This window comes from Colletes gigas, unplaced genomic scaffold, assembly GCF_013123115.1.
Source record: "Colletes gigas isolate AHSC1104 unplaced genomic scaffold, ASM1312311v1 Colletes_gigas_Sc00049, whole genome shotgun sequence".
Taxonomy (NCBI): Eukaryota; Metazoa; Arthropoda; class Insecta; order Hymenoptera; family Colletidae; genus Colletes; species Colletes gigas.
Genome location: NW_025106678.1, coordinates 105,845 through 119,417, shown reverse-complemented (window position 1 = coordinate 119,417; position 13,573 = coordinate 105,845). Strand labels below are relative to the sequence as shown.

Here is a 13,573-nt window from a genome sequence, read left to right as displayed (position 1 = left end):
CAAATTTCATGTAACGCGTAAAATAAATAATTTATTTTCTTTACAGGTAGAACAATATTACTTAAACATGCTTCAGAGTTAAAAATTATCTTAACCCTTGGGTCATTCCCTTCCTTAGAATATTTTAACACCCTAACGACTATACTTATTTTATTCATAATTAATTTTGTGTAATAAACTGCATGAAATAAATATAATTACACAAGGTATTCGTTACTTTACGTTAGATATTATTTTTAAGGGGACATTAGCTCTTTTCATACCAAAAGCCATCTAGTTTTCACATTTGTAAAAAAACAGCTGACATTTTGTCATGCACTTTTTATGTGCTTTCGATGTCATTCTCGAGTTTTGTAAATAATGCATAATTATGAACAAACATTGCACAGAACTACAAGTTCATCAATTGTCGAAAGTAAATGCAATAATAGTAAGTATTTAAATAGTGTCATAATATTTAATGTTTCAAATATTCAGTCATTCGTGTTGTGATTGAGAATGACAGTATCAGTGTGTACTACGTAGTAGAATCTCTGCGTAGTATGTGGTATTGTTGTGTCGTTATTTGTGCAGTCATGTTGTAAACAGTTGAAAGTGAAGTATGTACTCGATGAACTATCATTTTTGTTCGACTTTTTTATTGTTTATCAGCGAATAATTTTGATGAGTCCAAATTCCATAGAAATCAAGAATGACAAACGTTTTTAACATATATTAATTGTGCGTTTCACTCGTTTCTTTAGTACTAATTAAATGTATTTAATATAATTTTTTCAGTGACGTCGATTACTATACTGATCCTTATTTTTGTTATAATTGGTGTGACAATAGTATTAAATTGTATACAATGTTCGTTTCGCTTTTGGGGTGAAAATTGAACATAAATAAGTTTTAACAGAAGTAACTTTATTGAATAATATAGGCGCCATTTTGTTCCACTATCTTTCGAAATTATCTTTATCTTTAAAAATTTTTGATATTGCATTAAAGAACTTAAATAATATTTACTAATAAGAACAATATGTTATAATGTTCACAGTGCTAAAAACAAATGAAAGTATTCAAGACTTTCATCAGTTTCTAAAATCCTGTAAACAATGAATGTAGCTACAATACTTTTGGATTTATGCTATTGCAATATCATCTATTAAAAAAATAGAAAGAACTTTGTAAACAACCTAATACCTTAAATTCTTTATCCTGTAATAAGAACAATATAAATTTTTGTAGTTTATATTAATTTTCTAATGATATTTATTTTGCAGAATAATCAAATGTGAAAATAAGTGAAGTAAAATTAATCAGAATCACTTTGCAACCATGGAGTCTGATAAAAAAGAAGTGTCTTCCCTCCAAGAACAAGATTCATGGAAATCATTAAGCATTATCTCAAAATTATCTCTTGAACCAGAAACCCGTTTGCAAAGTCTTGGTTTTACTACGAATAATGGAAAGGCTAGATTTATATTAGACGATGATGCACATCTGTATTCGAATCCTACATTAACAAATTTTAATGTTGTTGACGAAAGTGATTCATTGTCCTTTGTGGTATTAGGAAACAACTCATTGGATTGCATTCAAGCATCCTCGCTTGCATGTTATATTGATATTCAACAAAAAGGCATGTCACTTGTATGTATCTATTGTACGGTTCTTAATTAAGGGGCCATTCTACCTTGTAGGCATGAAAAATACGTGTTTCTTTGTGATTTTTTTTTGCGGGTTATTAAAGAGCGATTAATTCCGGATTTTGTAGATACATTTATTATATATTTAGCTATATTTACGAATTTTTGCAACGCATAATATCTATTGATTACGCTGTTTTTGTTGATCATCAAACAACAGTTTTTACGAACGGCACCCGACTGCGTACGTGATATCTTGCGAATAAGTTATTCGAAATCCTAAAACCAACGATATTCTTAATATAGATGAGTGTGGTTACAGCATGAACTAGGATCTTTTCAAAAAAACAAAAAATGGCAAAATGGCAGCTATTTTACGAAAAAATACTGAATATTTTCATATATTTGGTTGCTTTTTTGTTAATAAAAGAAAAAGTATTGCATATATCGCAATTATCCTAGTTCATGCTATAGGGAGACCAGTTCTGAAGATACTGTATAAATTTGATGTTGATATCTTGAATAGTTTTTTAGTTATCACGCACGCAGTGCCGAAAAATGTAGTTTCGAGAAAAACAGCATTAAAGATTCACGTTCAGTTGTTATACCTGCGCGCGGTACATTTCAGCAGGCTATAACTTCGTTAGTTTTCCGAATTTCAATTTAATATTTGGTAGACATATTTTCGAGACTACATACTAAAGGAAAATGCAAAAAAAATATCGATTTTTTTAATCCCACAAGGTAGAAAGGCCCCTTAATGTTTCAAATTTTGTAACATCATTAAAAATTTATTTTTGCATATAGGATCCTGGCACTATGGTAACATCATGGGAATCCACGGAAGTGCATGCAAAATTAAATGAATTATTGCAAGAAAATTGTAAATTAAAGGAAACATTGAAACAGAACAATGTTGCTATGAAGCAACAATTTAATACTCTTGCTAGTTGGCAAGAAGAAATCATGAAAGTGCATCAAAATCATAAGAAAAAGTTCTCTGAAACCAAAGGATTAATAAATTATCTTAAGAAGGAAAATACAGAATTAAAAATAAAACTTTCCACTGCGTACATTAATAATCCAGAAATGGAATATGAGGTATGCTATATTACATTATTTTGTATTCTTCCTATTTACTTACATTTTTAATTCATTGTAGGTTTTAAGTATGAACGAAATACGTGACAGTACAAAAGAAAAAGAAACATCTATTCCTGTAATTGAACACCAGGAACAAGTATGTTCATCAACAAATGAGTTAAATACTTATAAATTGAAATGCAAAAAATTATCCTCAGACGTTGAGAATTTATTGAGTATGTCGAATTTAATGAGTTCTCAGTTACAGCAAGCTACTTGTACAATACAAGAACAAAGGCTCAATATAAAAAAATTGGAGCAGCAGACTGCAATGTTGCAGTCGAGCAGATCAAATAATTCTAACCAATCTCTAATTTATAATACTTCTAACAATTTTGAAAGTGTAAATAATTGCACCGAATGTGATAAATATTTAACAAAAGATAAAGAAATGAATTCTTTAAAGAAATCGGTTCTTGTGCTTGAAAATAAATTGCAACATGTAAGTATTTCAATGAGCGTATAAAAATTTATTTTCGAACGTAATACTTATTTTCATAAATATTTTTAGGCTACTGAACCTGTACAGTTTTGTGTTAAAAGTTCTGTGAATCTTAACAAATGTTATCAGGCATATACTGATAAAGTACGGCACTACAACGAGAAGATGCAAGATTTAATAACTTGTTTCGATAAACAAATTAATCATTCTACTCTCATAGAAACATATTTGAAAGAATTTATAGAAGTTTTTGAACTTCTAGAAACATTTGACTATAGTGTGATATTGGACAGCGAATTTGATTTCCGCCATAAAGTTCAAATTTATTATAAAAAGTTTAACGAAGAACGACAGAAAATTATCGAAAATAAAGAAAATGCATTTACAGTACGAAATGAATTGGATAAAGCTTTGTTAGATTGTTATTTTCTTCTACATGAACTGGAGGCAATACTAGGGGATAAAACTGAAGGAAGTGTAATGAAACGTAATGTGTTATCTGAATCAACTGAAAAAGTTACAGAATTAAAAGAACAAACTATCGACGATAAACAATTACTAGAACAAGAAAGGATTTCACTTGTTAAAGAGAAGGAAGGTCTTGAAGAAGAAAAAAGGTTATTTAGTCTACAAAAAAAAGATCTCGAAATTGAATACAAAATGTTGAACGAGGGGAAGGAACAGTTGCAACAGGAGAAATTAGATTTATACGATAAAAAATCGTCATTTGATCATCTAAGTGCATTGTATGAAAATGGTTTCAAAGAAACGTTAGAAACAGAGAAGAAAAACTTTGAAGTAAAATATAATACTGTAGTTACTGAAATTGGTATTTTGCATCAAAGTATAGAAAGAAAAGATTCTGACTTAAAAGAACTGGAAAAAAAAATGGATCAATACGTAAGTAATAACTACGAAATAAAATTTCTTGTCATAGATATGGTTTGTTTTTATTTTTAATGCAGATTGAAAATAACAATGTGCTGCAAACACAATTAAAGCTTTATGAAGAAGATTTTAAACAGGAGCACAAAATGAAAGAGTTATTATTGGCAGAAAAGGAAAGTCTAAATACAGATTTACAGAATCAAATAAAGTTCACTGTAGAATTATACGAAAAATTGCGGACGACTAGTGAATCTACAACTCAGGTACGTTTTTATATTGTCTTCTATAATTTACAAATATAAAATCAAATTATCAATCATCAATGTACATAATGAAAATCTAATTTTTAGATCACAGAAGCTCAATTAGAATTCCCCATAATATCCGCGCTTTCGTGTCCAAAATGTAATTGCAATTTCAGAAATATGCAATCTTTAGAACAACATGTTGAAGTTTGTTTGAATTTTGACTAGCGTGAAATCTCGCAATATTATTTATGCCTAACAATTGTTAAATCGTTAATATAAGCAGTAATGTACTATAATTATAATATACTATATATTAATAAATAGCAGTATATTAATATGTAATATAATAGTTGAAATATATAAATTTTTATGTATTAGACCATGTAAACAAGATTTAAAAAATAAAATTATTAATTTTTCTGTGTTATTTAAAAATTGAACTTTTAATATTAAAAATAAAGTATGTCATTTCAGTTATACATATTAAACGACTTTTTCGCGTTGAAAAATATTTCGTTTTCATAGTAAAAGAATACTTTCTAAAGTTCATACATGCATGTAAAGTAGCTGCCTAAACAAAATGTTAGAATAAAATCAACAACCCCACAGGTATAACCGATTGTAAGTTTCCAGATACAATTTTTGTTTTAATCTTATTGTGAACTATATTTACAGTATAAAATTAATTTCTCATACGTCGTCAATTTTTAATTCGAATTAAACAAATGCATTATACTTTATTTTACTAATATAAAATTTCGTTTTACCTAGATGATGTTTTCTTTAAAGATGGTCTTCATTTGTAACGGTCACTAACGGTCCAAACGAAACTGATCGCAACAGGGCCGTATTGGTAAAACACTACTCCCAGAATACACACAAAAAATGCAATAGTAATAAATCCTTTCACAATTCCCCATGCGCTATCTTAACGAATTGAAATACACAAACGTATCAAATAAAATAAAAAAATAAGAATATATTGAAAGCTACGTAAATATATGAAATCATACAAAATCTAAAAAAAATAGTTATATATAAAGGTAAGTTGCTTTCATTAATATTATTAATAATATTGTCGAATTTCCAAATTTCCGTGTCAATTTGAATCATCGAGATCTCTACAATTGTAATTATACATATTTCTTTTCGATATGTTCCAAGGAACAATTTTTCAAATTATGATATCGCAGGGAGACACTAGTCTTAACTATAATAACTACGTATTTATCGAACTTTCGAATTTTGTATTTTCTCGACTATTAAGAGAAAAGAAATGTTACTACTGATTCAAATTTGATTTCCCTGATTTTCACTTATTTCTCGATATTTTGTATTTTTTATCTTGACGTAGTTTCAGTACGTTCGTAAAACTCGCAGTTTAATTAGTAATGGCGGATGTATGTCGTTTTTTTCGAACGCGCATGCGCAATACATGCAGTTGTTTTGGCACCACTGGTGCTGGGTCAATTTGAAATTGTTTTCCGTTGTAGTTTATCATTGAACGGTTTGTGTTGTATGTTGATTTTAAGTTAATTTATATGAAATAAAATGTCATTTCTTCGACAAAAATATAAGGAGAAATCTTTCGGTTTCGGAAACATAAAAGAGGGTCGGTCTATTCGCGCCGAAAAACAAAGAGAGCTGCGTAAACATCGTAGAGCTAACGCAGTAATGGAAAATAGGAATATATTAAATGCGTCTACTACATCAGAGAGTAAAGGTTTGTAAAATTACTCGTGTTTAACGTATCTTTTCTGTACATTGTACACAAATAGACTCAGTTTGCTTACAGGTCAATAATTTTCATTTATATCTACTTATGTTTATTTTGTGGTTACATTTTATTTCTAGAACCAGAGGTACCTGATAACGTACAACGTCTTACAATTAAACTTCTAAAATGGAAGTCTGAACGCGATAGACATAAAAGAATGGAACAAGCAAAGAGAAGGCCTCCCTTTATTGTTGGTTTAGTCCATCATAAATTATATTCTCCAGCTAGCAAAGATGAAAATATATTCGTGGGAAAGGCACTGAATCGAAAACTACCTGTGGCATCTACCCCTCCTCCAAAAAGAATTACTAGAGCCACGCAAAAGAGATTATTAAATAAAATGAATGCACAGAGTACAATAACACCTGTGACAACGGTTTCTAATTCCAATGCCACTAAGAAGCAAAAGGCTAAAAAAAATGAGCAGAAACAGGAAACTACAAAGAAACAAGAGCCTTCCTTTGCTCCGCCTAATTATAAATTTAAACTTTCAACAGGATTATTATTTGGTCGAGTACCTATAGGAAGTATGTCACCTATGACATTGAGCAGTACCATGTTATCATCTTCAAGAATGACAAGGGCAAGTAAAAGAAATAGTAAAAGAAATAGTACTGCAAAATTTACTGGGGACAAATTTAATGACCAACAATACAATGCATCAGCGATATTTGATAAGAAAAAGGGTACAAACGTTATGAACAAGGCCTCCGTTGAAATCACAAGATTAAATGTTTCATATGACCAAAAGAAAACATCTAATACATTAAATGATAACGACAACATGAATAATACTATCACAATTGATGATAAAAATGATAGCAAGAAAAGAGAAGAAAATAACAAGTTGTGTAATAACAGTACTAAAGAATCTCATATAACACTTAATAATAATGCTAAAGGAGCATTATCTTCCTCAAATAGTAATAAACCTACATCTGCACACTCTGATTCTCTTAACAAACCAGTGTTCTTTTCACCATATGTAGTTTCCAGTCGTGGGAAAAGTATTGCTAGGAAAGAGCAACAGTTGAAACGTGGTTTAAGTCTTAATTCTTCAGGAAATGACGATATTCCTACAAAAGATACTGTTATGAAAAATTTAAATATTTCGATCGAGGAAGAAGAGCGCACTGCGCAATATTTTCAGTTTCTTCTAAACAAGGAAATAGATAGATTAAGCGAATTATGCGAGAAATGGGAAAAGGTGAAGGCAGAGTCCACAGAAATCGCAGAAGATGCACAATACCAAATTAATCAGGCTGTTGGACAAACAAATTTGCTAATAACTAAAAAGTTCGAAAGATTTCGCAATTTAATTTCCGACTGTGAAACAGGAAAAGGTGAAATGTTAGTTACATGTAGAGACTTACAAGGATTTTGGGACATGATGTACATGGAAGTAAAGAATTGTGATTTGAGGTTTGAAAAATTAGAACGACTCTGTTCGCGAAACTGGGAAGAAGAGGAATCGTCTGTCATTGTCAAGCCGCTTGTTAAAAAGAAAACGGCCGCGATAAAAAAAGTTGTGCCTACAAGGTCAAGTTCAATTAGGGCATTTTTGGCAAAAAATAAAAAGAAACAAGAAACAAGTGTTGAAAGCAGTACAAAAGAGGCTAAAATTATAAGTAATGAAGTTTCAATTGATAAACACGGATTGAATGAAAGCAGTCCCAATGTAAAGTATAAAAGAAGATCTATAGCAATTGATACGAGCGGCAGGAAATTGACACCTGCCAAATACAATAGAACAAGAATGAGTCAGATACAGAAAGTGCAATTATCTGAGACCAAAAAATTAACATCCCCTTTGGTAGTAATAAAAATAAGTCGAATGTGTAAAACACCGGAATCATCTTATTTAAACTCTACTCAAACACCAGGAAAAAGTATATTGAAACTACCAAAGGATTCAATTGAAGTGGAACCTCATTCAAAAATAACTCATAAAGTAAATTTCGATGATACTATAACATTAAATGAAATTTCAACTGACGAAGAAAAGCAAAGAGACACGGATTTAACTACGGCTAGAATAGATAATTTTAACTTCGATTGTTCCGAAGACGGTGTATCGATTCACGCGGCAAAGAAACTAAATTTTAACGATAATGGTATTAATGAACCTGAAAATATATTTGATGAAATGCAAGATTCTGAAAAAGAAAACACATCAGTTCCAACTATACAAATACAGTCTGCAACACCGTTACATGGATCTGTATCGAATAATAACTTAAACGCGTCGCGACGAAGAAGAAACATCGAGCGGCAAAATGCTTTCGATGAAAATGACGAAATATCTGATGAAACTACACCATTGAATACTACAGTTTCCATACCATTTAAAGAAATTACAGACGTTGCAGATCTAAATATATTGGAAGAAAAATCAGAGAATCACATGCCTACAAATGATGAAGAGAAAGTAGATAATGCTAATGAAAGTGCAAGAGTTTTGAGAACTAAAACAGTTACCCAAGGAAATCTACCTCAGCATAAGAGAAGATCTTTGCGGATATTATCTCTAAGTGTAAAAGAATCAGAGCACAAAGAAAATAAAATTCCTTTGGAAACGAGAAGAAGTTCGAGCATCAATATCAAAGATAATGATAAAATCGATTCAAAGATAGATTTAGAAGATGCACTTGATAATATGAGTTTAAATCAAAGATGTGAGAGGAGAAGATCGAGAAGGAGCGTTAAATTTATTGGTAAAGATGTTCATTAATATAACAATTATTATTTTTAATAATAAATCAGGAGGAAATCCTAACCTATTAAACAAAATTCGCGTTACTCTTTAGGTAGGATAAATAAAAAGATTTATGAGCTTTTTTCTGAACTTTTATTAATAATAAACATAATTAATCTAGTTACAGTATATTGTAAAACAGTCTAAATTAATAATAAAAGATTTATATGCATTTAGCATCTTATAATCTACATTCAGATTTTATTCTCATGATCGATAAGGAGTTTTAACTTTGTTAAATATACTGGTTAAAGTTACAACAAATATACAAATTTTAATTTTCAATGGTGTTGACAAATTTTATATTTGGTTTAATAATTTCTGATTATAGATTGCAGTGTTTGTATAGAAACAAAACCGGTACTTCCCATGACTCCTCATGTTAGACGGAGCAAAACACAGTCTAAAGAAAAGGTACAGAGTATGTACACGGAAGGTGATGTGCCAGAAGAAACTTCAGCAAAAGGTAATTTCAGTTTTTAGCTTTTATATTCTACCTATATGTATATGATCAGTGGCAAAAGACTTATCGAATCTGCAATTAAAAAATTTAGACATTTGAATTTAGAAAATCGAACTGGGAAATATGTTAGAAATATAAAAACACTAACGATTATCTTACGACCGTTTATTTAAAAAACTATAAAAACAGTAGCGAACGAATAAAATTTCCAACGAGAAAGTCCGAGAGAATATGAAAATATTAAAAAAATTTTGCTATATCGATAATAACAAGTTTTTAGATATTAAATTTTAATTAAAATTAGGAAAAATTATACAAATTGCATTATTCTTCAAAAACAAATATTTTTCTTTCGTGTTTTGGAGTAATACGTTAAAGAGTCAACAAATATGGAGCTCCGGACTTCTAAATAGAGAAGTTAAAGCTTCTGCTATTAACTGGATCCAGCTACAAATCGATAAAACCTTTATTTCAGCTCCTACACGAGTCAGAAGATCACGAAACAGGAAAGTATCGTCCGTTAACTTTGAATAATTATTTTAATCGCAGACTATATTTGTAACAAGTTTGTTACAATTATGTAATCGTGCATTTACGTAATATTCTTAATTTTAACACTTTTTAAGTTCTTTTTATTGCAAAGACTTCGTTGATTGTTTAAAAGAGCACGACTAAACATATGCAAGCAATTTATTGTAAAATAAGTATGGCGAAATAGTTTTTAATAATACAAAGATATCGATTTATGAACTAACATTTAGAAAGCTATACACAATTGTATAATATTTTTACGAATAAAATTCAATTATTTGATACAGTACGAAATGCAAATATACTTTCGTACGAGCATGAAGTATAGATGGTTAAATGGAGATTTAATTCGTGTGTTTTATTTATTAATCTGGGTTTCAGTTAGGTCTGGGTTACAGTTAGGTCTGGGTTAATTCGATATTACCAGGTGCGCAACATGCGTTTTTAAATAAACGTTAAATTTAGTACGTACGCCAATGCTTTCAAATCATCGTTTTATCTTACTCGATTTTAATGTAGCCCATTTCCTCTCTTCGTTACATAACCGATTTGTAGATTTGACCGCGTTTTCCATTTGTAATTTAAATGATCCGAGATTTGTTTACTTTTATTCTTTTAACGCGAATCATTGGTATCGGGAAAACATGCGACAAGATTGATGCTACATCATTTACCGTATGGCGCTAAGCGAAGTTGACGTAGCAACTTTTGATACTACTTAAGGTCTGATCCTTGAGGCAACCATACTACTCGTGGCCTCAACCGAGTAGCGTTAGGCGGAGTTGATCATGATAGGGATCATAGCTGGGTTGGAAGTCTCGGAGGATTATTAGATTCTTACCGCTTCATTATCTTATAATACGCTTCGTTTTAAGGAAACTACATCGCAAAAAGAAACATAAGGAATCTTACATGTATATGGGATAACGAAATAATTATTCGATGAAGATTTTTTTGCTTATTCGTTTATTTAAATTATAGTTAATACAGAAGGATCCACGAGTTCACGACTTTATATTACACTAAGTGGCCTCGTATTGCATACAATTGAAATCATCTCAACAAATGCTACCATGTTATAAATAAGAAGATACAAAGTTCCGTTTAACAAAATTAATTTGACTTCGAAGTCTTCCATATAAATGTCCCCTTAAATGCCAAAGAATTTTTGTAACATTTTTATATTAGCTTCAGTCTTTCGCGAGATATTCCACCGTTCTTACTTAAAGGAAACACCTTGTACATGGTTTCGTAATTATGTTTTAAGAATGGGTCAAAGCAAATGCGTGTCCGAGGCAAGACGGCCATCGATCGATAGGCGATACTGTTTGTTGAATAGAAATATATTATTTATTGTATGACAAAGTAAAACATCGACTGAATGTCTAATTAAACGATTGAAATTAAACATTAATCGATCCTCATTTTTCATGGATATAAAGGATGGAGTCTTATCCTGCAGCGTTGAAACCAAAGATGGAAAGGAGAAATGGCTTTCGACTATTTGATTATGCTAAAGATTGTGGTGCCCTCTACGGGCGGATATAGTTACTAGTATTGGCCGTAAGAATCAGGAGGAAGTTATTTGCTAGATACAATTACAATTTATTTGTGAATAACAATAATCATAATGCAATAATAGTAATAATTTTCACATTTCATACACATGTAACTAATATAACAATTTAACGAAAATTATTAAAATTTAGGTCCTGAGAAATAGATACTTAAAAAAAGGAAATGAAAAGAAATAAACATTCTGGCTCTCGAGAGTTTCAAGTTTCGAAATCTCACGGTTTCAGGGAGTTTTGTGAATTCAATAATTAGGTTTCGATCAATTTCAATGTTAATAAATTAAAAACAATATTGAAGTTTTCTTAAAAACTTAAGAAAGGTCGATGTTTTTGTGTCACCCGGTATAATAACTACATATCCAGTGAGGCTTATTGATATACCTACACGGGAATCACCGACATGTGCAGTGAGCTATATGCCTAAGTCTGTAAACGATCGCGGCGCGTATAATTTATGAATTATTATTTTGTACTATAATGTTGGCTCCACTGTATGCGCGGCTGTTCAAGCCACATCAATAGGGAGTCCCATCTTGTTGGAATCTGAGATAAAAAGCACTCCCATTGGCGTAATGTCTCAAAAATACGTTGTTCAATGTCACTGAATTATCGAACATCCAAAATTTATTTGAAAAAAACTACGAATGAAAAAGATTTCTACTTGATTTACCGTTGTAAAATTTGTATTACAATCGAAAAAGAAAACGCAATTCAGATTGCAAATAAATTGTAAAATTTCACTTACAACAAGAAGAATAGTTACTTCTTTTTTTATCAAATAGTGATACTAATTAATATAACATAAATTGTGCCCACCAGTTTGAGAAACATAGAACTGAGAAAAACTTAATTAAAGTTTTGCAAAAAGCATCTTAAATCACAAAGTACAAGCTGCCCCTCTGTCAGCGAAATAATTAATTGAGACATTAGTATAACGCTTTAATAGATTTTGTTTCTTCCATGCTTCGTTTCATTTGAAGTGATACTTTTTATAACTTTGTCAATTTTACAAGCTGCCCGGTATAATTTCAGAGATACATATACAGACAGAATATATATTTCCAGGAAATGCAAACAAAAATTCGATTTTATGAAACTTTATAATTGGAAAGGACCCAATCCAGCCGGGCCAAACCTTTAATGGGTTTAACCAGCTGCCGGTCCCGTGGAAGAGAAACGCGTTAGCTTGTCACAAATTAATATTGAGGTTGAGGGGACAGGGGGGTGGTACTGCGTTCAGGACACGATCTCGGGATCGAATCAAACGATGCACCGTCTAACCCAGTGGTCTCCAAACTTTTACAAAGGCGTCCCCCCCAATGAAAGGGATAATTTCCGCACCCGAAATTTATAGATAATGAATTTTTGATACGTTCAATTTGATCGAGTCATCCACTCGTTCGATATAAAATATTGCTTACAGAAATTCTCTGACCAAACTAAGTAATTGCTTGCAAATTGCAATATTTGCCTACGTGCATTACAAATAGTGTAATATATACAAATCTTTTAAACGAATAGTTATATTTATCAAACGAGATAAATGGTATTTTTGCGATCAATGTATTTAACCCTCCGTAGCATGAATTTTATTTTATCTTTTGAGGAAGAAACGATTAAAATATCGTGTGCAAATCCTGGAAAATCACCTCGTCGAGGATCGTTTTTATCGCGTAGCCAATCGAGCGCATTATGCAGCGGATGATCAATAGAAACAGATGCGTAAGAGGATTCGCGTTTTGTTCCCGATTTAATCAACCGAGTATTGCTTTTTGCCGCGGTATCTGGCTAGATCGGATCGCGATTCACGGGTCAATGGTTACGCCAATGGAGCCGCGCGAGAAACGTGGCAAAGCTAAGAGCCAGGAGAAAGCCAACCGATGGCGCGGCAGGTAGAGACGAGGGCCGAGCTCCGTGTATACTATAATTACGAGTAACTCAGCCACATTTGCGTTGATCCGACACCTTAAAGATAACATTTAGCGGCCCCTTTTATCTCCGTGGCAAACAAACCAATTTATACCTCAGCTCGCTTTGTGCTCCCTCGCTCTCCCTCGCTCGCCCTCTCCTCCCCCTCCCACTTTGTCCCTCTCTCTTCGAAAAAACCGCCCCGAACTACGA

General features: G+C 31.5%; 2 protein-coding genes across 6 annotated transcripts; both read left to right on the top strand.

The window, feature by feature from the left end:
- Positions 1 to 291: 291 nt before the first annotated feature.
- On the top strand, positions 292 to 4,631 carry LOC122403325 (optineurin-like). Of its 4 annotated transcripts, XM_043406800.1 has the most exons (8): positions 292 to 430; positions 1,266 to 1,635; positions 2,439 to 2,732; positions 2,794 to 2,871; positions 2,977 to 3,216; positions 3,286 to 4,116; positions 4,182 to 4,367; positions 4,455 to 4,631. In XM_043406800.1, exons 2-8 carry the CDS (start codon positions 1,321 to 1,323, stop codon positions 4,575 to 4,577), a joined length of 2,067 nt encoding a protein of 688 aa, XP_043262735.1. In that variant the 5' UTR covers positions 292 to 430; positions 1,266 to 1,320; the 3' UTR covers positions 4,578 to 4,631. The 4 variants fall into 4 exon arrangements, with proteins under 4 accessions (XP_043262735.1, XP_043262732.1, XP_043262734.1 ...); XM_043406797.1 differs by having other exon boundaries at positions 2,794 to 3,216; XM_043406799.1 differs by lacking the exon at positions 292 to 430 and adding an exon at positions 465 to 599 and having other exon boundaries at positions 2,794 to 3,216.
- A 1,271-nt stretch (positions 4,632 to 5,902) lies between these two features.
- LOC122403330 (disks large-associated protein 5-like) lies at positions 5,903 to 10,029 on the top strand. Of its 2 annotated transcripts, none has more exons than XM_043406810.1 (4): positions 5,903 to 6,075; positions 6,213 to 8,843; positions 9,216 to 9,350; positions 9,823 to 10,029. In XM_043406810.1, the coding sequence occupies exons 1-4, from the start codon at positions 5,904 to 5,906 to the stop codon at positions 9,879 to 9,881; spliced, it is 2,997 nt and encodes a 998-aa protein (XP_043262745.1). In that variant the 5' UTR covers position 5,903; the 3' UTR covers positions 9,882 to 10,029. The 2 variants fall into 2 exon arrangements, with proteins under 2 accessions (XP_043262745.1, XP_043262744.1); XM_043406809.1 differs by having other exon boundaries at positions 6,207 to 8,843.
- The last annotated feature ends 3,544 nt before the right edge of the window (positions 10,030 to 13,573 follow it).